Source organism: Molothrus aeneus, chromosome 2 (assembly GCF_037042795.1).
Source record: "Molothrus aeneus isolate 106 chromosome 2, BPBGC_Maene_1.0, whole genome shotgun sequence".
Taxonomy (NCBI): domain Eukaryota; kingdom Metazoa; phylum Chordata; class Aves; order Passeriformes; family Icteridae; genus Molothrus; species Molothrus aeneus.
This window is the reverse complement of record NC_089647.1, coordinates 92157085-92183424: the sequence shown is the minus strand read 5'-3', so window position 1 is coordinate 92183424 and position 26340 is coordinate 92157085. Positions and strand designations below refer to the sequence as shown.

General features: G+C 38.1%; 1 protein-coding gene across 4 annotated transcripts in view; it reads left to right on the top strand.

Annotated features, from left to right (window-relative positions):
- The window catches only part of ARHGEF7 (Rho guanine nucleotide exchange factor 7), a 116505-nt gene that overhangs the window by 52198 nt on the left and 37967 nt on the right, over nt 1-26340 (top strand). For 3 of the 4 annotated variants that reach the window (XM_066545312.1, XM_066545311.1, XM_066545313.1), the window contains exons 6-9: nt 8275-8363; nt 14445-14539; nt 14814-14909; nt 20933-21055. In XM_066545312.1, coding sequence (XP_066401409.1) covers nt 8275-8363; nt 14445-14539; nt 14814-14909; nt 20933-21055 — 403 coding nt within the window. Of the gene's footprint in view, nt 1-8274; nt 8364-11988; nt 12040-14444; nt 14540-14813; nt 14910-20932; nt 21056-26340 lie in introns of those variants that run through there. The other variant, XM_066545314.1, reaches the window with a different exon arrangement.

Below are 26340 nucleotides of genomic sequence, written 5' to 3'. Positions count from 1 at the left end.
TTACCCCATGTCTTGGCTTATTTTCAGAGATTAGGGATAAGCCTGGTAGGATAAAATTACCCAGGGTCTCTGGGAGGCTTTACCACTGTTTCCTTTGTTACAGTTCCAGTGAAAACACTCATCTTCTGGGGCTGTGCTAAAGTCTTGGAGTCTTTGGCATGGCTTTTTTTTTCTGCCCCCCCCCCCCCCCCCCCCCATTATGAGGCAGCTATTCAGATGCCTGATTGCAGTGAGGTTCTGGGAGCAAAAGTCCATTTTAAAACTTACATTTTCTCCTTTGGTTGCATCCTCTGGTTTTCTTCCTTGATTTAATATCTCCAGTCTGTTGCTGCAAAATGCTAGTCTTAGATCTGCAGCTTCATTGTCCTTTTCAACCAGCTTCTCCCAGACATAGTCACAATGTAAGACTTGGCTTTAAAGTTCTTTAGAGATCCCTCAGATGCAACTTATGCTGAGAAGCAATTCTTGAAGCCTGTTTTTGGTTTGTAGTGTTTTTGCATCAGCCATGATGACCCTCTTGTCTCATTGTTATTAATTTAAATCATTGCTGCAGAGATTTTGTTTGAATTTCATCAGTTTTGACCTCTTCCAACTCCTGGAACCTAGGTAGGCAATTAAGCTCTAGAATAGAAATGCTTTAACAGTGAACATGCAAGAACCAGAAGTTGCCAGTAACCAGAATTAAGTGGTTCTTGTTTTAAGAATGCTGCACTTGGGTGAAGTAAGTAGGAAGGGACAAGCTGTAATGCCAAGTGCAGTCTGATGCTTGTGACTCCTTGCAGCCCTGTGTGATCCTTGGGGCTGGCATGGTTTTTACTTTCACTTCTTGCCCTCAGAAGAAAATTCTCCCAAATCTTTTTCCTTCCACTTCATAGGTGTATTCTCTCTGCCACAAAAGTTTATCCCTTGTGGCTTCTGCAAGACTTCTTGCATTCTTGGACTGCTGTCTCATACGTTAAATTTCTTCTATGGAAGTTTCTTCTATTTGTGCCCAAGCTTTTCTCTGCTCAGGAAGCTTAGTTCATTGAGTATTACAAAGTTGAAATGACTGAGCTGTAGCTCACTAGCTTTCTCTGTTTTCCTCCTCCATTTTAAAATTACCGTGGTTGGCTCTTTCCAGTACTTTATGGAACTTCACTTGTCCTCTCTGGTTTCAGATATGGATATAGCTAGTTCTCTTACTATCAGTTCAGCACAAGAGGTACTGTGTAATTTATCAAAATAGTAATTTTAACCTGCTTTAATGCACTTGTAGGTATACGTTTGAGTTGTCTGGAGTTGATTTTTTTTATGAGGAGGATGGGGGGTGGTGGAAGGAAGCATGACATACCAGGAGCTTCTTAGTGTGTTAGTAACTGTGGAGATGCAGATTAGCTTTACCCCTTCATGTATGTATGCATGCTGGGAAATGTTTTCTTCCTACTACCCTCATGACCATGTTAGTTGTATTTTAAATGGTGACCTGACTTCTCCTGCTTACTTTTGCTTCTTTTTGTGTGATTGTGGTCAGTGTATATATTTGTGATATTTGCTCCATTTCACTTTGCATCCACTTTTTCTGGTTTTTTTTTTGACATGCCACTAACTTTTAAAGGAATTATCATTCTCGAGAGCCTATTCTGCTTATGTTGTTACTAGTGGGACTTCTTTTTTAATCCATACTTTTAAGTTTACTGATTTCTTCTTACTTCAAGTCCATTGTTGTAATTTTGCTGCACTTTTTCTTTTATTGCTTGTTTCCATAAAATGTGTTATGAGCATTTTTATTCTCAACTAAGTTTTGCTTTATGGATATTGTTGAAGATCCTAGAGAGAGGGCTTTTCTGGAATTCTCCTCCCTTCTGTATCCAAATGCATTGTCACGGTCCTGCTGCTGGACTTTTTTTGTTCTGCTGTCCTTGTGGAAACAAGGATGTAATGCTGTTTGTTACAAAGCTCTGAAGTTGTTTGAATAGGTAGGTGTTCATGAGAAGCTTCATCTAAGTTAAATGTAATTTCTCTTGCCTTCCTGTGTCCCTGCTCTTCTTAGTTTGTCTTCATTAGGAGAGTTGGCATTTCTTGAGTTGATAATCTTACACTGGCCACTTTTCTTTATTTCCTAGTAACTCTATAGACACCTCACTTCAGGATTTCCCCAATTCAGAAGTATTTTAAGTGCCTTTATGCCTCAAGCATGAGGTTGAAATACAGAAGTACTCTTTTGCCTTACGTATTTTAAAAGTGGTTAGAACTTGCAGCCGTGCTAGCTCAAATTCAAAATGTGTTTTCTATCAGTGTTACTATCAGTGTTTTCTATCAGTGATTGATTTTTAAAAAAGATCCAGATAGGGTTTTTGAAATACATGCTCTTGATTAAGGTCTCTCTGAAAAAAATGTTCATCCTGGACATCTCATTTGTTTTCAACATACTCTGTAAAATGGTCTGGCATTGGTAGTATAACTCTAGGCTTCTTTCTTCTCTGAAATGTAGCTGAAAATACTGCAAATACTTAGAAATTCTGTATAGGATGATGCATTCTATGGAGAGCTCCCAGGACATGACTAAATAAGTTCCTGGGTTTCACTAAATTAAATCCCCTCAGTCTGATATAACCTGACTTCTGCAAATTGAGTAAAAGAAGAAATTAGTGAAGTTTTTTATGCATGTGTGTTTATGTTTTAATTCTCACAAACTTCATAGGCAGTAGATGTTTAGATAAATGGATTTTTGTTCTAAATTAAAATCCTCTAGTGTAAAAAACCTGTAGATATGTAATCTTAGCTTTTACAGTGGCTCTGAAGTTATATATTCAAGGAAGGGAAGAAAGAGATGTGTGGCAATGGAACTGCCTTTACCCACATTGATTTCTTCAAGTGTTTAGAAGAAAAATAAGCTGCATTACATAAATGACACCAGCAGAGACTATCACATGATAAGGTATCTCACAGTGGTTGTGCCATGGCTGTAACTTGTTTGTTTAGCTGTGCCTGGGTGATTAGAGTTAGCACACAATGCTAATGAGGTGAGCTACAAATGGTTGTAGGACACATACTGAGATTGTTGAACAAAGCCCAGCATTTCATTTTCTTAGGTTAGACAATGACTATGTTGGGGGAAAATAAATGTGGTTGAGATAGAAAACTGTTTTTGTTTTGCTTTTGAGTGTGCATTTATTCTGTCCTCCTCCCTGACCTATGGAGAAAAAGAGGATTTGTTTAAAGTTGTGATAGTTATGATCAAATATGTAAAAAAAGCCAAAACTGTTTTCTATTCAGGTACATGCCTTCACTGTGAACTTGAGAAAAAAAGGTTCATTTCTCTCTCCCTCCTCCCTGTGTTTTCCATTTTCAAACCCTCTAACATCTTATGTTTTTAAATGTTCTTTGATCTCTAGTCAGGAAGTACTTTGAAATGAAAGGATTTTGGTTTTATCCTGCTCTACTATTACATGTGACAGAGGGTAGAAAATAATGTGTAAACTTCTTAAGATATTTGACAGTGTGGCCTTATTGAGGTTGTTTTTGCTTACGTAAAATGGAACAGGAAGAGGTGAAGGTGTAGGTGGAGCCTTGTCTCTTAGAGTGCTGCTTCTGTCTCACATGGTACTTAGAGATTTGGAGACCTAGTTTTGAGGGCTCCCTTGCAATGAAAAGAAGGGTGGTTAGCCAGAATGGGATGCACTTGCTTAGCTACTGTCAGATATTAATCAGATTTAAAAAACCCAACAAAACACATGGTCCATTACTGAGTTGTGTCCAAGCATAATCCCTTTAAATGGCATGAGATTACTCAGAAGGGAATACAGCTTTGGACAAACTACATTTGATATGTCACAAAGTTTATTCTAATTCTTTGCAGAAATTAATGTATCATTACTGCTCTAGCCTCTGTTACGCTTTCTTGACAGTTATTGGTATCAGGCACAGTGCAAATTACAGTGATAGTGTTTCTTTTAGTTGGATGTTAAAAAAACAAAATCAGTGTGGGGAAAAGGTCAGAATACAGTGGAGGAGTAGAGTGCCAGCTGCTTCCATCCTGTGGTGTGTGAGGGAAGGAGAAATTACACTTTTGGCTTGGGAGAAAAAAAAAAGCAAAGGGAAAAATAGCTAAAACCCCATGAAGAATGTTGGTTTTTCTCTCCCCAACCATGTACATTCAGAGGAGTATTGTATTCTCTTGTCAAGTGTAACTCTACAGACATCAATAACATAGAGGTTGGCACCAGTGAATGCTGTTGGGGCAGAAGTGTTGGTGTTGTCTGTATTGCAGAGTGGAGCTCTGCAGCAGTGCCGGAGCCCTCTTGAGAACTGGGAATGGGTTTAGGTCTGCCCTCCTGATGCTGGACTTGAACTGATTAGTCTAGGAAGAAGGAGCTTGCTTGTAGCACTTCGCTGATAGGGACCACACAGCTTTTGGTGTTCTTGTTGACACACCTTTCCTCCCCTAATGTGAGATGAAATATCCCAAACTGGATCTTTTTATCTAGATCACGCCCCATGGCACAGGAATCGCAGAAACACTCAGGGGTGTTCTGTAGCAGTAGGGTCAAAGTGCTTTAGTAAAGTACGTTCTGAAGGGAATAAATTCTCTCTGGAGTAGCACAAAGTAGAGTGTTGCATGAAAATGAATATGGCATAAACTGAAGACATGACAGAAGAGAGAGAATGTGGGAATGTCAGGTAATGTGAAGGCATATAAGTTAAAATAGAAAGAAACAGAGTATTGGGAAGGATTGGGTAAATTTCCTTTTTACAGCCAATAGACATTTGTAAAGAATAAAATAACTTCATTTTAGGGAGTTTGTGGCATCTTATACCACTTAGGGGAAGGTTATAAAAGCAGTTGGTTCCACTGAGGATAATTATTTCCTGGAAAAGTAATGTTAAAAGCCTGTGCTACCCTCATTCTCTCACCCATGGATGATCTGTTCAGTGAAGTCCATCTGGTTTGCCACTAGACAATGCATTATCAAGTGTGGCTGAGGGCATTTGAATGTGATGCTTTGATCACAAGAGAGATGGACAGTGGGAACTTAGCTCTTGGTTTCAGTCACCAGCAGGATACCATCTCTTCCTATACTTGAGCAGATGCCTGCCAGCTTTGGATTTGATCATATGCTGAGCCATTTTCACTGTGCTTTCAGTGTTAATGTAAGGGATGCACATTGTGCCTGCAGAAAAGTAGGGAGATGCAAAAATCTGTGTGGGAAAAGCTGGTGTCTGGCTCAGGTCACTCCCTTCCAGAGTTTTGAGAAATAGAGCCTCTGTGGAGTGGGCAAGGTGCCAGGCTTTTGCTGATGTTTCAAAAACCCATGGCCTTCATAAAGATGTAGTGTGCTGAATAGGGGTGGTTCCTCCTTGAAATGTTTAATGAAATATGCTCTGTTTGCAAAATACTCTAATGTTCTATTACCAAGGATAATAAACGACACTTAACTTAGCATAAACAAAGAAAGTGATTTCTTATGTTCAAGATGAGGATTTTCTTCTCTGTAATGCATTGTGCAATAAGCTAATTGCAGCAAGACTGTTTCTTATTCCTCATTATGAAGCAAGGCACTGCTTGGAGGCAGAATACCAGACATGATAGACAGATGGACTAATTTGCTGTGTCTGATTCTGTGTTTCTGCAATAGAAATGGCCTTTACATTTTAAAAACTAAATGTTGATTATAACTGTTCAGGCAAAATTATATGAATGTGTGATTCTTTTTTTCTGTCCTGTCTTTAAATCTGAATTTGGACATGTGAGTGCCTCTGATGGATAACTGAATCAGCTGAACAGCTGGCAATATAAATGACTCTATGTTTCAGCAAAAAAACCTCCCACTTTCTTCAGCAGCTTAAGTGGAGAGGTATTTTTGCACCCTTTAAATAACAAAGAACCAGAATTCCATGATCAGCCAGCTTAACAATGATCAGCCATCTGTATTATAATAAATTCAATGACAAGTATTTACCTTTATCCTTAAATAACTCTTGTTCCTCCTTTCAAGACATCTGTATTATGATAAATTCTGTGACAAGTATTTACTTTTATCCTTAAATAACTCTGGTTTCTACTTTCATGTTTTTTGGCACTTGATAATAAACCTTGAGGTATTTAGTGAACGTGAAAGTCACTATAAATTGTAGGGTAAGTTCAAGAGCTTCCACAGAGTGTAAAAGCAAATTACCAAGTTTGTGGGAATGACATCATTTTCATCATTCAGTACAAAGAAAAGAGTTTTAATTGTCCCATATAGAGAAGCATTATAGATGAATACATAAATGAGTAACCATACATATGAGGTGATTTTAGGTCCTTTCACACTGAGTGTTTGATGGCAAATCTGCTTGAGTTTCCAGCTTGGTTCTGAGGGGGTGGGGGGAGTCCTGTCATTTGGAATTACTTGGCTGTATAGCAGAGCACATATGCATTGCAGGGCTGGTGGCTGAGAGCACCAGTGTTCCCAGCTGGAGAACTGCTGGCTCTAACAGTTTTTGTGCTGTGTGTCAGCTTAGATCTGATGTGGCCTGGCTAGGCAGGGGATATTAACCAAAAGGGTTTTACTGTCATCCCTGAATGTGGTAAGGAGAATGTGTTGTTTTTTTTTTTTTTTTTCCTTTGCACATGTTTGGCAGTTTTAAGACTTTATTTTATTTTTAGATTAGCTTCTTTGAGGGGAGTTCCACTGCAATACAGAGCAAATCCCCTTAAAGATACTTGCATTTGTGTGCTTATGGGGACTGAGCTGCTCTTTGTGGGCTGTTAGCTAAAGCCTCTGGGCTGCCAGGCTGTCCTGGTACTGGAGATGAAAGGGTGATCTGCACCTGGAATCAGCTTGCTTAAGCTGGCATCATCCATGAGCTGCAGCTGGGAGCCTGAAGAAGCCCTAAATTGCTCAGGAGAGGTACCACAGGGAGTGTTCTGCTTATGATGCTGCTTCCCTGGTCAGCTCTGCTGTCCATGGGAATTTTCCATAGCTGGTCCTTGGCTTGGCTGACTGGGCTTCTCCTGGAGAGGTGTTTGAGACTTGCATAATTTATTCTTAGCCTGAGGTATCAGGTAAACTAGACTTAAATTATTCATATATCTTTATTAAAATGTGTTTGAAACAGGAGCTTGCTTTTAAAATAAAGGTAGAGCCTTCAGTAGGTATGATTTGGTGATGCTTCTGTGGTTTTGTTTGGAGCAGTTCAGTTGACAATTTGCTGTTTTATAGCTTGGAGGCGAATTACTCAAATGCTTATTTGACATTTGCATATTAGAGAAGCCTGATTATTTAAGAAACATACAGAAATAGACAAACCAAAATGTCCTGATAAACAGAGTCTCACAAGCATTTTCAGTTGGTTGAGTGCACAGTCAAGTGTGAGAGATCAAGAAGAGATGCTGCAAATCTTAGTTGCTGTTTCTGCAGCATGTTGCTTTAGATTTTCTCTCACCTCATGTTTGTTCCTCTGTAATTGACTTAGAGGAGTGGCAGTGGTGGGAGGGAAGGCTTTAGGGGAGTGTGTTTTCTCTGTCTCTCTGATCTGGGCCAGCACTTGGGTAACTCTCAGGACTGTTGTTTTGATCTAATTTGCAGATTTATGTTGTCCTTCTAGGAAGAGTATGCACTACTGAGGGATAGATTCCCTATGGGTTATAGGAAGGATTTATTTTTATGAAGAACCCTGTTCTGAAGTGCAAAAATATTTTTATTTTATCCTTCATTAATAGCAAAAGATAATTTGTTTTAAAAGATAATTTGTTTTAAAAGATAATTTGTTTTAAAAGATGATTTTTCTGGGCATAAGGTAAGTCACTTCACTAGTACAGTGTTTTGAATCTTATTTTGAGACTGAGTGTAATGTTTCACTTCTGGAGTGTTCAGCTTGTGATTGGTCACTTGCTTTCACAGAGTTCATTAAATCAATATTGAAACTTAATACTGCTATTGTCTGAAAGTGTGTATATGGTTTGGAAATGGCTGTTACTGATTTTTTCTTTTTGCCTTTTTTTTTTTAATTGCAGTTTATAACAACATCTTGTTTTTAAAAAATACATTTGGAAGTGCAAATTTTATTAACTGCCTTTCTGGTTCCAGGAAAAAGAATGGCAGTTTTTCTGCTTGCCTTCAATGAGCTAGAGTTTCATTCATTGTGAACATACTGATTCTTTGCCAGTAATTTCAAGTACACTTATGAATGTTTCTCAGTGAAACACCCTTTTCACTGTATCTTGATAAATATTTTAAAGCAGTTTGTTTGACCTCTAGTGTTGAGCTGTGAAATTGCACCCCATTGACCCCAAAATATCTTTAATTTCAGAAAAACCAGTCTCCCCCAAATCAGGTACATTGAAGAGTCCACCTAAAGGCTTTGATACATCTGCAATTAACAAAAGTTACTACAATGTGGTGAGTGATCATTTTTTCTTCCATGTGAGCTGTTATATACCGTAGAATGTCATTTAACTAAATGCTCTTATCTGGAAAAAAAAAGCAAACAAGGCAGTCTTGCCAGGAAGTACCAAAACTAGATAAGGGTATTGGTGGATTTTCATATAAATAAGATCATTATTTGTTTAATAGAATATCACATATGTAGATTCTTAAACATGGTGCAAAAATTACAGTCTAAAGTAAGTGAATGATATTCATTAGTGTAATATTATGCTCATGTTTTGCTAGTTCCTAATTTCCTTTTTTTCTCCCGTCCCCCACATGTGACAATGTTCCCCAATCTCCTTGAATTACTGAAATTCTGCTGTGTTAAACTAATTAAGTATACTTTTGTCCTTTTTGTTGAATAAGAGACTGTTTCAAAATGTTCAGTTTGCTTCCATTGTATTGATGTTTGTAAATCAACTCTGTTGCTAACCTAAGGAACCTCTCCCTTTATACTGTGCATAGATTTCACAGCAAGGCAGTACAGGCAGAGTGAGCCTTTAGCACACCCCCCAGGAATTCTTAACCTAGTACTCAGGTACTAGGTTGCATGTAAGAAACATACCCAACTCTGTCTTTAAGTGTGTTGTAACCATGTTGAGAATCATTTATTTATCGAGGAGATACATTGGGAAGCTAAACAGCATCTTACTGTTTTTGTTAAGCACTGCTCCCTGCTGGTGTAAAACCAAACCACAACCTTTCCTTCCCTTTTCTTCCAGAAGCTGTCATGGGTTTTCATTTCTATGTCAGTTTTTAAGAAAGATCATAAAGCATCATTTTCTGGTTTTGTCTTGTGTGGTTGTGGCTTGAATAGCACCTGGAAGAGCAGAGGGGTTTTGTCTGTAGTCCCTAATTGAAAGCTGTGAAGCAGCCTCCTGCTCCTCCATCTGGCTCTGCTCCTGCCTCTGTCAGTAGCTGCAATTCTGTGGTGAAGGGAGGGCTACAGTTCTTTGGCTACTGCATCCCATAACTGCTGGTCACAATGGAAAGTATCCATGCAGGCACACCCTTCCCTCAAACTGCAGGAAATAAAGATCTTGCTGTGCTATATCCAGTGACAAAATAGTGGATCGATTGAATTTATTTTTGTTTTCACTGTATCTCTTTATAGTGTTTTTTTTCTTTTTAAGTTGTTGTAGTGTGTGGATGCAAATTTGAGAGATGAAAGCGTTCTTAAGTGAAAAGAAGAGAAAGTAAATGTTGAATTTGTTCAGGCACCTAAGTTATACCATACAATTTTGAAATATCACCTTTGGTTTGTGTGATTTTTATAATGGTTCCCTGGATAACCCTTTCTAATTGTGGAGGCTCAAGGTACTATACTTTGGGAAATACAGCTGTGGCTGGCTTTTTAAGTAGTTTAATTAAAAAACAAACAAAAACCCAAAAAAGTTATATGATGGCCACTAGGGTCCCAAACCCTAGTGGCCATCATATACCTACTCTTAGGATTAGTTTACTTTGTCTTGCTCAGGTGCAACTTTCTTGGTACAATTAACCTGATGTAATGAGATGCCAACTGTTTTGACTGCTAATTACTTAACTGTTGATGACATTGTAGGGAGTGAAAAGGACCAGTTCACAATAATACACAAATATGTTGTAAATCACAGCACTGATGCTAGAGTGGTGGCCTTGAGTCTGTCTGCAATGAATTGGATAATTGTCATTTTCACATTTTTCCATAGTGTGGCAAATGACCCTACTTTTTTTTTTTTTAAGTCACCATTTTATTCTTCTGGTTTAGAAAATGAGAGGCTGTGCTGTACCTTGCCCATTGTTTCAGAGAAGTAAGATTGTATTGCTGTGTCTGAAACCTAAATTAGACATGTTGCCATTTAGATTTTCTTGAGATACATTTTGTGCTTCTGATGGCAAAATACCTATAGAATATTTTCAATTTCTATTAAATATGTAAGATTTTTGCATGTTCTGCATGTAAATAAGACAAACAGCAAAGCCATTCACTGAAGTGAAATTCTGAGTTGAGTTTTTGTTCTATCTTAATATCTAAGCTGCAGACATGGGACTTCCCTGTGCTATATGTCATCAGTCTGTACTGATAATAAAGCTGAGGAAAAAGCAGAAGATCTCTAAAAAAACTTTTGGCAACTGGTAGCTGAAAGGATGTAGCTGGAGTGAAGGAGTAAATGTTAAAATCTGTGTTTAAGGTTTTCTTGGCTACTAAGCTGGAGTTGAGACTGGTACTCTGGGACTATGTACTATTTTTGGGTTGTTGGCTGTCCCCACACGTGGATGTGCTGAGACTCTATAGTCACCCCAGTTATTTATTGCTGTTTACCCTGGGGAAGGTTTTGTGCAGGCAGCACTTGAAGATACATTTTTTAGACTGAGGACAAAATCAAAAGGCCATTCAGAAAGTGACAGGAGAGGCTCCCTTTCTGGGAGGAGGACTGGGATAGGTTAAGGGAAAATACTTAACACAAAGAGGAGACTGCTTTCCCCACTTTCCTCTTTGCCCCCTTGTAAACACGTTCTTTACTTCTGTGGATTCACAGCTCCGTCTGGAGTTCGTGAGACAAATCACATGCTTCTAGTCTCAGTGTGCTTAATTGTTGCTCCTTGCACTACATGTTGCTGAGCAGACACATTTGTTATGTATGTGCATTTGGCCTGGCTCAGGAATTCAGGTTAGTAGAGAATGCTGAGGTTCTGTCCTCCATGAAATGGTACAAGTCTATAGTAGTAGTGTGTAATATGAACCAGACTTGTGATGAAGCATTTTCCATGTAGAAGTAATTTAGTAGCCTATTACTGAAGAAGTGGGTGTATTGTTGCATGTTATTCCCTGAAGACAGAGCAGGCATTACTCTGAGTTTTATTTTTGCTTCAGATCCCTTGAGAGTTTGTAACTCTGTATCCAGAATAAAATCAGGTTCTCTCCCTTTACAGTTGCTTTGAAATTAGGTAGCTATTCTAAAAGCAGGTGAAGAAATGGGCAAATTTCTTCAGTTATGAGTATTTGGATAACCTTGTTTCCTTTTAAGTGTTTGAGAAGTAGTAGAAAATAAACACTCCTTTTGAGGTCACACTTTTAAAGTCAGATCAAGTTGTCTACTGAAGTTCATGTAAGATTTTGAGGACCCTCGTATGGTATACTTGTGCAGTGCTTTACAATGCCCCTCTCAAGGGCCTGTTTTAAGGAGTTCAGCAAATTCTTGTGAACCAGGAGAATGACATACTGATCACAATTTTGCTCAACTTTGTGATATTTTGGTGAAGTGCCATACTACTGTGATAAAATGTCAGTGTGCTACAGGATCATGCCCAAGTGTATCTCTGAACTCTGCCTTTTCTCCCACTGATTTGGAAGGCAATCATCTTCGTGTAGGTAATGGTAAATCCTTTTTTGGGTGGTAGGGAGAAGGCTGAGGTTTTGTGTGACAGACTGTTAACCATGTTGAATTTTGTATGCCATGTGCTTGGGAGAGCTGGTGCTTTCTGAGCTCAGCTGTGTGTGCCTGCCATTCATCAGTGACGGGCTGCAAAGGCTGCAATGCTGCTCTGTCATACCCGGGAGGATCCTGCAAATGTTGTGGTGGAGCTGTGGAAACGAGGTCTGGGAGCTCTCATGGGGTCCTGCAGCAGCCAGAGTGCTCAGAGAGCAGGAAAGGGAAGAAAGGTGATTATTAGATCATGTGGAAGAGATGTGGATGTGAGGAATGTAAGGGATTTCTGGTGCCAAAATACTGAGTTGCAGTAATGACTACTTGTCACTTCAAAGCACAGTCCAATAATCCTCACAGCTTCTCAGTGAGGTAGGTAAGTCAAGCTGGAAGAATGCAAGATATTACAGAAATTATGTTTTAGAGCTATGTAAGCAAGGTTATTCTTTAAAAAATGTATTCAAAGTAAAAAAAAACAAACTTGTATGCAGTGAAAACTGTACTTGTTTTAAAGAAAGGGTAATAGATTTAATATGTTCTGGAGACTGTTGAAACTGTATATCTCAAGTATTGTGTAACATTGTGAGTTACTAGAATAAAAAGATGTGTGAGTGCACCTGGTACTCTGCACAGGTTTTGTAGCATAGTTTTATTTACAGTGGCATTCATTTTCCTTTTTCCACTAATTGTCAGGTTACTAATTCTAGTTTAAGCTTTCTTGTTATTACTTTCCCCTGCCTTTAAGTCTTTTTCCTCTAATCCCATGTTCTCCATATGGCAAAGAATATCCTCAAAGAAAAATCCAAACTAGCACAAGGAAAATAATGAAGTGTGTCCAACATGAAACTAGTTTGATTTCAAGCTTTTCAGACAGCTGTTTATAGCACAGAATGGAAGTTATCTTTGAGAAAATGGAATAGTGCTGCAGTCTTTCAAGATCTTTAGCAAATTTGTTGATTTTTATCTTTCAGAGTCTTTTAAAACTGTTTGGATCTTCATCAGGACACTGTGGTTTTGTCCCTGGCTTTCAGTCTCCTTTTCCCTACTAATTTTTCCTGCCAGTGTAATGACTTTGGGCTGGGAGATTTTTGTGGGAAAAACCATATTGAAAAATATTGGTTTTGCACTTAGTTTTGAACCTCATGGATGCCAAGTACTTTTATATTTGCATTTGAACTCTTTGCTTTCTTTGTTTTATGTATATAAAAGAGAATATGGAATTAGTTAGTGCTATGATTGGCAGAGATATTTTATTTCCCTGGTCTAAAGGGTCAAAAAACCCTCTTAGCTTTTTAAAAATTTGTGTGCCCATATTGTACTTTATGCTGTAAGTTCCAAGTAGCCATTACTTTCCCTGTGACATTTTTCTGTCATAGTGTTTAGCAGAGAATGGAGACATTTTAATCTTCAGTTCAAGATTCAGACTTGCAACAAAAGAATGGACTCAAAAATGGTTTCTCTCTCTCTCTCCCCAAATGAATAGAAGCATTCAAGGAATAAGCAGAATCAGTGACACCAATGAAAGGAACAGTGAATTCTTCATTGACATACTGAACTATTTAAAGTTATTTCATCAGGTTTGCATTTAGGAATGAATGGCTTTTTTTATTTCCTAAGAAAGAGTATTGACTACAACAGTGAATAATGCACTCAATTACAGTTGTTCCTATAAATGCTGAAATGAGATATTACTATAGGCTTGGCAAATATGGCATGTAACAAAATGAGGTTTGTGCTGCAGCTTGTGACCACTGACTAGCAGTAAGTTTTTGAAGTTCAGCTCTGTTCACTAAACTGCATTTAATTCTGATGGTTCTCTTACTAAATAACTTTTGGAGGCAAAAAATAAGTTGCCTTCTAAAAGCACTGTAGGACCTGATTTGATTATATTGGAGGATGTCCTAAAGCAGGCTCCCAAGAAATGGCCCAGTAAAATGTTTTCCTGTACATACTTGGGGTTATTCTACTTGTTTGATTTATATTCAGCCAAAACCCAAGTGTGTGTGCTGTATTTTATAAATACCTGGTTTTGCATCAGTCTATTGTAATTTTCTTATGGTAGTGTACTCCCAAGTGTAAGGTTAGGCAGCACTATTTAAAAATAATGTAATAGTGCTAATTGTATTGGTAAGTGAAGTTGGAAATTACTTGATCTTTGTAAATCTGTTAATATTCAGGTGTTCTAGCAGGTTATTTAGTGCATCTGAACACTCCACTAGCACTATTAGTTGCAATGTGTTGTAATTGAGACTAAGAAACTGACGCTGTTCATTTCTCTTGCAAGTTCTATTGTGCTTTACCATCCTCTGATGATCTGTGACTGTTCTGAAGTACATAGGGGGAATAATTACCCCTGGTTTTGGAGGAAAGCTCTGTGTAACTCAAATTTTGCAAAATTGTAGTGATAATCCTGTAGGCTTACCTTTTTTTTGTATATAGCTAAAGGATGGCTCATCTGGTGTAGTGTGGGTTTTTCCCCTGTGAATTTCATAGATGCATAGTATTCAATATTTGCTGATATTTGCATTTTTAAAGTAGGAATTCTCATTTAAGTTTTTCTCATGATAAATTTTTAGTATGCTTTAAAACTGGTATTGATAAATCTTAAAAAGTACCAATTAGCAATTGTCATTTATTGTAGGTGCTACAAAATATATTAGAAACAGAAAATGAATATGCTAAGGAGCTACAAACAATGCTTTCAAACTACCTGCGTCCATTACAAGCCAGTGAAAAGTATGTGAGTTTGTCCTGTGTTTTAAATTGATATCTCTCATGTATTGGGGAGGGTTAACATGGTCAAAATGTGGATGCCAGTGTGAATTTACCTCTGTGAACTGTGTGATTCTTGAGGCAGGGATTGCTTTTATTCAGCTTGCTTGCTGACTGAAACAGTCTGGTCCTTGATCTAAGAACCAGTAAGCATTTTCTTTTAATGCAATAGATAGTATTAATGCACAGTTAGTCAATAGCTACAAACCTAAATATGTTTTATTTGCTTTGGCTCCAGGTTAACCTTGACAAATACTTCTTACTTAATGGGAAACCTGGAAGAAATAAGTTCTTTCCAGCAAATGCTTGTACAGTCTTTAGAAGAATGCACCAAGTAAGTATCATGCATACTGGACAGAGTAAATGCTAACATGCAAATATCTTCTATTATTGTACTTGTTACTTATTTTGTTGGGTATAGATTTTTTTTCCTTCAAGACTTGTTGCCAGAGCAGCACAGTAATAGATGTTTGGAGAATGTATTGATTGTTTGTACAGATACATGTTGCAATTTAAAAGATAGAAATTTTGATGTAGTTTAAAAGAAGTTTTGGATTTTCATGATGCAAGTGCATACCAGTAGGAAAGTGGTGGTTTTGGGGACATGAATTTTAAATATTTTCTTCAAAGTAAGAGAAAGAAAGAATGGAGGAACTTTATGTGATGGTGCAACAGTGGAGAAGGAGGTAAGTGACTTGGATGCAGGACACTGTGTGAGAATGCTTGTACTTGGTATTCTTCTAGCCTGAGCAAAAGTGGTCATCCAAGTGTGCTGGGAGAGGTGTGCAGGATAGGCAGAAAGAGCAATCTGAATTAAATTAAACCCCTCAGTGCTTGTCCTGCACCATATAGGAAGCGTGGAGCACAGAAAGAAGGGCATGAAGACACTAGTCCTCCTTCCATAATTTAGGCTGAAGTGGTAACTTGGTATTTTTCAGTTTGTTACCACAGAACTTGGACATGTAAGAAAGAAGGTGACCATACTGCCTTTGGATTGTCCTGACAATTTTCTAAAACTTCACTGAAAGTGTAATTTACATTCATTACCTCAGTTGTGTCATTTTCTTTGCCTATATTCTAGTTTTGTCTGACCACATGGGGAGCTAAGACAACTTCCTAATACAAATTTTCTTGGTTTCTGCCAAGTTAGTAATTTGAAGTTCTACTGAGGGCTTAACAAGTTTCAGTTTGCTGTGAGAACAAGTTAATGTCTTGGATGGAGAAGAAAATACCCCTTTGAGCTTTGGATCACCTCAGTATGTGTTGTTTTGACCTCTCCCTCCTCTCCCTGAGCTGCTCTGTGTGAAGCAGCAGCCTTGTCATGACAAAGGAGAGGCTGCATCTCCCCTAGGCAGTGACATATTCCTGGTACTGTTGCTGACTTGAGGTCCCACGTCCTCCCAGCACCTGTCTTCTGTCCCTCTCTCCTGCCTCTAGATAACTTAGACCAGAGAGAGGGGAAGGGAAGATGGTGGGTATTCTTGAAATAAACCATTCTTGAAATGGTCTGTCTGATGCTGTGAGAAAGAAGGATAGTCATTCTGGAAGGTTTGACTTGATCAGTTAAATGTCTAAATCTCTGAAAGTGTCCATTTGTTGACATACTCAAATGTTTCCTTTTGTGTCTTGTCACTGCTCTTTGGTGTCTCCTTTTCTTGTTACCATGATTTTGCCTCTTTGTATCACAAGTTAGGGAAATGAAATACTTTGCATGGAACAAACTGTAATCTTTTAAAACTTTTTTAAAGTGGTCTTAAAAATGAGAGGAAAAGAGTGTATATATATATATATATATATATATATATATATATATATATATACCTTTGTACTATACCTTTAAACAAATATTAATACAAACTTCATTTTGACCTGCAATGTAAGTTAAAGTGATATCATAATGGAGCTTCAAGCTCAGAAATCGTCATTAATAACTCTGCTTGGCTTAAACTGTTTTAAAGCACCTATTCATAATGTCCTTTATTTCTTCTTTCTGCTAAGTGAAATGTTGCTATGTAATAAACTAGAGGAACATACTGGGTACTGGTAGGTGGGCAGAGAAAGTGATGCCCTGGAGTTACATTTTGTCTTATTTTCATTTCATAAATATGCTCATCATGCTGAGTTGTATTTTCAGTTTAATTTTCATCATAGCACATTAGCTTGAGCATACAGCATCCTCCTGTTTGGAATCTAATCCACTAATCCATCATGGTTCCCATCATGTAGAAGAATGCTTGCTCTGCTGCCTTCTTTTTTTTTTCCTTGTCATTTTGCCATGTTTTTTTGGCTGGTGAACCTGTTCTGTAAACTTAGACTAGCTCCCAGGCTGAAAATGGATTTATCATTTTATTTTATTTTTGGCAGAGAGCTTATAGTTCCATCATTGAGGCACTTCATATTGCAACATCCGTTGTGGTGTTTTATTCTAACTTGCCATGTCACAATGACCAAATGCTGTCATCCTGCCAATTGCAATGCTGCCAGCCTACCTTGCTTGACAAATTCCTTTTCTTGGGCATGAGAGTTAAATGTTTTTTGAATTCCACACCCACCTTGAGACAGTTTGTCATTTGAGTTTTCTCTTTAACAAATCCTGGCATGTACTTCAGTGGCAGAAACTTTACTGTGCTTTCCTCTTTTTTGCCTGCACCACTTTGGCTTGTTTAATCCTCCTGGTGTTAAACATTGGGTTGTGCATATGATGCTGTAGTGGGTTCTTTGTGTGTTTTGGGGGAAATGTTGTTTGGGTATGGTTTGGGTTTAGTTCTGTGCCACTCTCCCACCCTGCCCACAGCCTTTAAGGTCTTCTGGTTCATTGTTAAAGGTTTGTCCTCTTTGAACTTTTCCAGGTTGATGTTATTTCCACCTTTGTAACTTCTCTTCTTGATTTACTTAAAAAGTAGTGTATGGAATAAATCCAAATAGCATTGAGTGAGAATCTTCTAGCTGACATTCAAAGGTGGTTTTTTTTGGCTGATCAGCTTCCAGTGCACTTGGTTCAGGACGGAAAAGAACTGTAACAGACAAGGCAGAGAGATACTGTTGGAGCCTTCAGCTGTGAAAGAGCAGATTTCTGACAGTGAAACATAGCAGGAGTGTTCTTTGCTCTGGTCTCTTGAAGACAAAAAGTGGTCCAGTGCTCTAGGTCTCATTCCAGGTCTGTGGTCCTGTGCCAAAGATCAGTTCTGCAGTAGTTCACACAGCGGAAGAGTCTCTGTGAACAAAGTCAGTGTCCATCAGGTGATCTCTGGCCTGATACAAATGATCTTGATTGGAAGTGTTGCTCTTTGGGTATTTTTGTAGCAGGAGAGTGGACCTGATTTGATCTCCTGCTCCAAAAAAGATTCTTCCATTCACCTGGTAGTAGAAGTTGTCAGTCCATGGCTGTATTTCTCAGTAAGGAGGGACACGTGACACACAGCCTGGCTGGTGACAGCAGCCTACATGACATGATATGATAGATAGATATGATCTAGTTACATAGATAGATCATAGATAAATAGATATGATCTAGGTATGAGCTCTGTAGCAAATGGAAGTCCTTTATGTAGTATCACAGGCTTACCTCCTTGCCCTGTAACAGCCAGGGGCAAGGAGGGTTTGTCCTCTCTTTCCCTCATGTCCCTGCTCTTGCAGCCACAGGAACTGTTGTCTTGTTCTGTGTTTAAGTGCAAGCAGATATGTCATGTTTGGGGATGATTCTGAAGTGGAATGGAATTTAAAAAAACTTCAAGCAACAAAAACAGAGAGGCCAGAGTGTGAGGGGAGACTATTTAAATCTAGTCCAAATCTCACTAGTATTTCAGGTTTTGTTTTGGAGTGCAGATACAAATTAAGTCTAAGTCCCAGTATCATCCTTTACTTTTGGTTATCATGAGTATCAACAGAAATAAGGCTATTGATATTAAAGGAATTTGATTGCAGTGTCTTTAGATATCCTGAGACAAACATGCATAGTAACTGATGTCTGAGAGATAAAACAATTAGACAATTAGTGAAAGGTGTGGTAGTGAAGAGGGTGACAATTAGACTGAAGGATTGTGAATAAGTTGAGTAGTGCCTAATTGGTGCAAGGAGTCTCTCAGAAATTTGCAGTGGCCCCTTATTTCATAACTTTATTAACTGTGAAGCCTCAGGAAGTTCTTCACAAACTGCACCCTTTGGGGCTCAATTACACTTACTTTTTATTTCTTTCTTCAAATTGCCATGCACTGGGTGCCTGTTGTAAGTCTGCAGGAACAGAACTGATAGCTGTTGGATGCAACTCCAGCAAGCAGACAATGTTGGGTAGGTGAGATGTAGTCACATGGTGATTCCTCTAGCAAGTGTACAACAGCAGACGCTTTGTTATGGTTCATTTACATTTGCAAATAGAATTAAAACATGTATCTGGCCTTCTTTTAACAGAAGTTGGTATAACTTAAATATATCTGTAAATATTTATATGTGATTCCTTTTTAATGGAATTGTTAAATATGAGAATAATGTTGGGATGATAACTTCAGAGTAAACTGTAAAATAACTATGGTCTTTATGGACCACGTTAATTACTAAAAGGTTTATATGATGTGGTGATAGGCATTAAATTGTTGATTTTTTTCAGCAGGTAAAAGACACATAGATAGTTTATCTCCTGAAAATAGTAGAGCACTTGCAACTAAAATGCACGGATTAGAAAAGTTAAAGGGGATGAGTTACCACCCCCTTACAAAGTCTATTAATTATTTTAATTCAACAAAGAATGTGCTGTATAAAGTGGCAATGCATGTGCAACATGTGAAAGAGAATAATGTCAGTCTTTGATTCTGCTAAAAGAACAGCAGACTGAGAAGACACAGATGTCTGCTTGGTGCAAACAGCCATAATTCACCCTCCACCCCCATCACTGTAGTATGAAATGGGAATTTAACCATTTTTAGCAACTGTTTATTGGAGCCTCTTGCTGTTTAATACTGAGTTATATGCCTTGAGTATGTCTTCAGAGTTTGAGGCTTTGGCTGCATCTATTACTCAAAGAATGTATTATTAGCTCATGCTAGATTTATTAAAGGGGGCCAGCTGCTTGGCAGGAAATGCTGCTTGGCAAGGCTGTAAGAATAGCATTCCCTCAATATGCTTGGTTTTCCCCTAAACACCTGCAAAAGCAGCCACTCTATTGACTGCAGAATCTAAACTTTTTAAAAATAAAAGATGCAGACTTAAAATATGAGTCCTAGCCTTTGATATAGGGAGTGTTGATACTGTGACCTGAGTGTGTCTGGTGTGATGTGTTAGCTGGGCATTCAGCTGTCATTTTCTGGGTGTCTGTAATGAATGTTGCTCTCAAATAAGAGAGTATGTTTCCTCTGACTCACATTTGGAACACCTCTACAGTCAATTTTTACTTCATTTTGGGTGGTCTTCCCACACTGTGCAGAGGGACTGAACAGCTGATTAGGAGACAGACTTACTGTTTTGGAATTCAGGGGAGAATTGCTTGGGAACTTTGAATTTTGACTGCTGTGAGCAAACCTAAGGACTGGGACAAGATGACTGTGTTTGAGCAGAATGGGAACATCCCCTGACTGCAGGAGTGGTTGTCCTGGAAAGCTGAATGGTTTATTTCCTATTGAAGTTCACTGGAACATCTCTCACTTTTTTCTAAAGGGGAAATGCTTAATATTGATGTTTAGGAACTTTATGTACACGTCTGGGACAACAACAGAAAATACTGACTTCTGTAAAATTTTTTTTCCAGGAAAAAAAATATTATTCCAAAAAGAATTGTTGGAGCTAATCTTAGAATGAAGCTCTTTGACTGTTAGCAGTATTTGCATCAAGTACTCAATGAGGGCTCATGTGAAGAGTGAAGTACTGGTTTTGAGAGTAGTTAAAAAGATTAACAACAACAGTAAAATCCACTGCCATGTCTTGCAAAGAAGCAAAAATTCAGCATATTTATTTTATGCAGCCTTTGTGGAAGGAGAGCAAGTGCATGGAGAAATTGAAACATTTCATCTTGCACATGTACAGTGGTTTAGACAAGATGTCAGGAATAAGTTTGTAATCTAGGACTGATGAAAGCTGGTGACCCATCTTCTGGTTAAGTTCAGTGTGGGTTATACAATTGGCCACACAGCCTTCTGCTGAAGAGGCTTAGTCCTTCTAGTGGGAGCTGCTCTTTCAAAAGAAGAGTTTCATCCCTTCTGTCACCCTTATGTTATTGCTCAAATCCAAAGCATGGTCCCCTACCAGCCACTGTGAAGAAAATTAACTCTACCCCAGCCAAACCAAATATACACTGCTTTTTTTGGCTTTAATTTATTTCTCTGTCTGGTTGGTATTACAGTATTTTTATGTTTATTACTCTGTTTTTAGATTGCCTGAAGCTCAGCAGAGGGTTGGAGGATGTTTTCTAAATTTGATGCCACAAATGAAAAGCTTATACCTTACATACTGTGCCAACCACCCATCAGCAGTAAATGTCCTCACAGAACACAGGTATGTTAACTTTGTGGTCTTCTGAGTCTGACACAAAAATGCAAAATACACACTTGAGAAAATACAAAAATACACTTGAATTGTAAAGCTGTGATATCTCTTTTGGCATGTTTGTTGTGGTAGAACTTGTTTGAGAAAAAAACCCTATACTTGTAAATAAAAGACTAAATGCCCCATAAAACAAAGCTGTTTCATGTGGTCAGGACAGCTTGTCACTTTTGGCAGTGTTTTATCAACTATTTGAGAGAATTTTTTCATTGAAAGAACGCATGCTGCACTCTGAATGTGTAAAACAATCTTTACCGATTGTCGTCTTTGTTATAAAAATGTTGAGATAAAAACGAGTTTGTGCAATTATGGCAAAACTGACATGACTTAGGCTTCTTAGACAGTTGGTGCATTGTAACTTAGCCCTGTAGATGCCTGTATATATGTCAAAATGTATTATACCCCTTGCTTTGCTTTTGAGTGGTGTGAGAGAGAGAAGTGTGAGGTTTACAAAATCACTATTTTCTGTAAGAAGTAGGATGCTTAGTTAACATGATGTAGATTGCTCAGCTTTTGGACAGACCTTAAATTTGCATGGAAGATGCCCTGTATCATCTTGAGGGAAAAGTACTGAGGCCAGAATTTGATTAAAATAGTCAGCTTTCACAAGCTTTTGCTATATACTTGTGTTCTGAAGTAACCTTGTGCTGAAGCAGCTGTCAGTTTGGGGCTATTTATGCTTGCTTCTGGTGCAGGACAGAGCCCTGACTTCTTCTTGGAGGTCGGCTATAGTACAAATTCTCACAGGATATATGTTCTTCTTGCTTCACACACCCCTCTCCTCTTTGTCTTGTTGTGTTGGACTAAAGTAAAGATATTTTGAGTACTCTTAACACTTAGAAGACCAAGAGGATCACAATAGATTTTTTTTGTGTAGTGCTAGCTTCTTTCAGGAACTCAAATTTTGTTTTAACAGCCATGTTGTGGTATGTTTGTGAGCTTTACTCATAATGTTATGAAGAAAAAAACCTTCTAGTGACCAAATACTCTGAACTTTCATGTCTGTTAATAATACATGTAACTATATATTCCAACGCCAGCTGGAAAAACCCCAAGCTGCAAATTCACATTACAGTATAGGCAGAAAGAAGGTAAGTTTTTGTCATTAAAATTCAGCAAGACAAAAATATTTTTAAACTTCCCTGATGAAATCCCTGTGTGTTTGCTTTCTTTCAATTTACCCTCTTAGTACCATTTTCTGTAAATGGTTTTTAATACTCTTGGGATTAGAATTTTGTTTGTTTGAGTCTCTGTGCTCTTTCCCAGATGTCTGGGATTTAACCTATAGATGGAAGATGACATGTGACAGCAAAATGATCATTTACATTTCTTTAGATTTGGGGATATCTGTAAAGGATTATCTTGGAACTTGGAGAAACGGTGATAGAAATGTGAGGGAGGAAAGCTATTTCTTCTGCAAACGGAGAAGAGAAACATTTCTTCTCTTTCATGTTTCTTTTTGTGTAAGATGTCCTAAGAAAAATTCAGCTTCAGGTCTCTAAAGTCAGCTTGACATCAAATCCTGGTGGAGAGAATATAAGTATGATAAAGGATAATTTGGTTCTGGAAGTTTGTTTGTATGAGATAGCTCAAGGGAAGACAAGTTGAGATGGACAGTTTTCTGTTTTAATGCTATTGTGTTACTAGGCATGAGCCAACAGAATTGCATCCTATTCTTTCTGATTACCCACCTTTTATTATTCTATTACCTTAATTTTTGTTGTTCAACATTGCTGGAGGTAGCAAGTGGCCTGTCTAAATATTCTGCTTGAGACAGCTGCCATGAAGAAATCAGAAGGTGGCTTTAAGCAGTTCTGCATCTCTGCCTCTCAGAATGCTGGAAAACTTCTGAATTACATTGTTTCAGAGCAGAGGAAAAGAGAGAAATAACAAACTGGTTGGAGGCATGAAGAAATGTAAAATACTCAGAACTGTCTCTTTGTCTGTTTAGCTGAAATGATTTTAGTGTGTAAAAAGTCCCCTATAAACCTAAATTTTAAAGTTGCTGTGAGGTTTGAGGACAGCTATAATTGTAGTAATGGTGAAACAATTACACTGCAGTTTATACTGGGTAAAATACCAAGGTTTAAGGTTCTTAAGGAAAGGCAATATAAGTTGGCTGTTTGTCAGTACAATTTTAGAAGTGGGTCCAAACCCATGTGTTTTAATATTAGCAAAAATAGGGCAAAGAAATAAGTGTATGTGGAATACTTGGACTTTATTATCGTGTTGGTAGCATCTGTGCTGTTCAGTAGCATTTTAGAGAAGAAAAGGGAACTGTCTGGAACAGTTTGATTTGGAACATAAATCCTAACTGTCTACAGAAGGTTATTTCTTGCCATGAGCTGTGTGCAATTCATAAACTGAACACATACACTATTACTGTACCTCTGAAAGCCTTTTTACAAAAAGCCCTTAGCAAATGTCAAATTCTTATATCACAAAATTTGTATTTTCTTCTCAGTTTATTAGGGTGCTTGTTTTTCTGGGAACCCATACCAACAACAAAAAAATCTCCAAGATAATTGCTCTAAATGCAGATTTAAATTTTTTTTTTAAAATATATGACTTTTACTATTTTTTTTTTTACTGTCACTGACTAAAAAAAGCTTTAAAGAAATTGGCTAAAGCATTAACTGTTTTCTTTCTTCAGAGTGATTGGATCACTTACATTAAAATTGTAAGCAGTTGTCTGGTTTGGTAATGGGGATTTTACATGTCATTTTCTGAGCTATCAATGGTGCTCTTCAGGCAGTGTTGTGAGATCTGTTAAAATGTTGTTGGCACCTTGTAAAGTCTCTCTGTTTATGTGTAAGTAAAACATGATATTAATGTGCTCAGAAGTACTGTACACTTGTAGAGAAAAACTTTCTTTGAATAGCATTCTTGTGAAGTCTGTTCTAAATAGCAGTCCTGGGGTGGGGTTGGAGATGTAAAAAAAGGGCATTCACTTGGAATCTGACTGTCTTATTTCTCCCTTTCTTTTAAATGCCATCCACTATGAATGCAAATCTGTTTCCACTTTATCTTTTGTCATTTGTTTCTTGATCATATGCAGCAGCAGCATGGGGGCTTTCATTCAGTTAATGCAGAATAAGGGTTTGTGTGTGCATATATGTTCATGTATGTGCATGTTTATGTAAATACACAGTCTGGGCTGAAGGGGGTCAATTCTGTTATTTCAAGAATAAGACATTTATCATGTTCACATCTTCAAAGCCACAAACACCTTTCATTTCATTAAGTTAAATTATTAATAGACTATTAAAAGACTATTAAAGTCATTGGAGACCTGAGTGTATGTGAACATGAAGAAAGGGGAATAAAGCCAAATGCAGCCCATATGTGAGTTCAGGTTCCAGAGCTATGTGTTTCTGAAGATCTATTTGTCTCTGATGATCACAGCAACAACAAAATCTTTCTGTTAAGTTTGGGAACAGATTCTTTTCTTGGTTCCAGTTGTGGCTTTATAAGTTTTATCCAGGTGTTAAAGTTTGTGTACAAAATAATTTCTCCTATTTTATACTCTCTTCAAATTTGGTAGATACCTTTTTGTCTCAGGAATTATTTTGGAGCTATTGCATACTTTTTCCCAGCATTTAAATTCCTTCTGCTTAATGAATCAAGGTCTTTGAAGGATTAAATAATTTTTCCTCAGATTTGTCATTGTATCTTTTAATTGACTCTTAAGCCACTGGCTAGAGCTGAAGAGGTGGAGTTTGCCAGGTACAGTTGGGTGGTGCTCTGACAGAGCTCAGAGTTTCCCACGTTCCCTTCTCAGAGTGGCTGTAGTGCCACTGTACACCATCCCTGTTTTATTTACTTTATTCCACAACAGTCTCAGCTTTTTGGCTCCATTGTATCAGGTTTAGTTTTGCTTGAAGATCCCAGTTCACATCCAAGGATAGGTATTCCAATAGTTGGTATTTTTTTAGGAGATAATTTTGCTTGCTGGTGAGACCAGTACTACCTTGAGGGTGTAGAGTTCAGTCAAACTAGCACTGTTCCTGTGTGTGCCTCTGATCATAAACATGTGCTTGCCTTCCAGTAAGAGAAGTAACAGAACAAGCAACTGAAGGTGTGAAAGAGTGAATGTCCTGCAGATTAAAATGCACAGTTGGATACAAAGTACAGAAATGGGTAATTGGAGCAGGATAAGGAGTGCCAGGAACATGAAATGCTACCTAGCTGGAAAAGATCACAAGCCACAAAGTTCAGTGCAACAAGAAAGTCTAGTGAAAAGGAAAAAGAGAGCAGGCAGAAGCTAGGACTGGGACTTCCTATGGACTATATCCAAAAATGATACTTGAGTAGGGGATTTACTGGAGTTTTGATAACATAATTTAAAAAAACAAGTGTAACAGGCTCCACTGATCAGTGGACAAAAAATTCTTTTGAGGAAATATGGACAGTACAGACCCAATAACCAGCATCAGGTATGTAATTTTGGAGGGGTAGAGTGGGGTGTTCAACTTTTTTACTTTGTTTAAACAGCAGTATATTGATTTTAAAATAGAAGAAAAATCTTACCAGAAGAAAATTTGATTTGATGAAAAGGCAGTTGAAAATGACTAACACACACCTGCCTTTTTTTTTTATTTGGCAAAGTGGCACATATCAAGCCAGTTCTCAGCAGCAAGAAAGCTATGCACAAATCTTTACTTGTTGAAACATTAATTTTGCTAGATTCTTCTGTTCTCTGAGATAACATGTCCCAAACATATTCTACACTTGCATCACAGACCTAGCAGTCTGGATAAAATTTGTGGAGCTGGAACATGACAATTACTCTGAGTAACTGGAGCGTGGAATACAGATCAGCTTGAGTCAGAAAACTCTTTGTGCTTCCCCCACTTTGGTGGATCCCTGAGCCTGCAAGTGTGCAGGCTGATGTCATAGGCTGAGCAGCAGTCTCTGGGAGAGGAGCTGGGCTGGGAAGTGTAGCCCTAGGAAACTAAAAGCTGCAGCAGAGGGGTTGCTGAGCTGAGCTGTGTCACAACGCTCTCAAAATGCGGTGCCTGTGTGCAGTCCTCAGACCCCTCAGCAGTGATAGCTCATGCTCCATCTATTACAAACAGAGACCTCCTTCAGAAGTGTAAGTTGTGATTTTAAATGTTTGCCTTTTTAGTTCCTGGATCTGCTTTCCTCAAGGTTCAATAGCCTTTTTTTTTGTTTTCCTTCTGTTACTTGTAGGCACATCTGAACTGTGTTTTCTTCCCTCTTCCAGTGTAATTTGC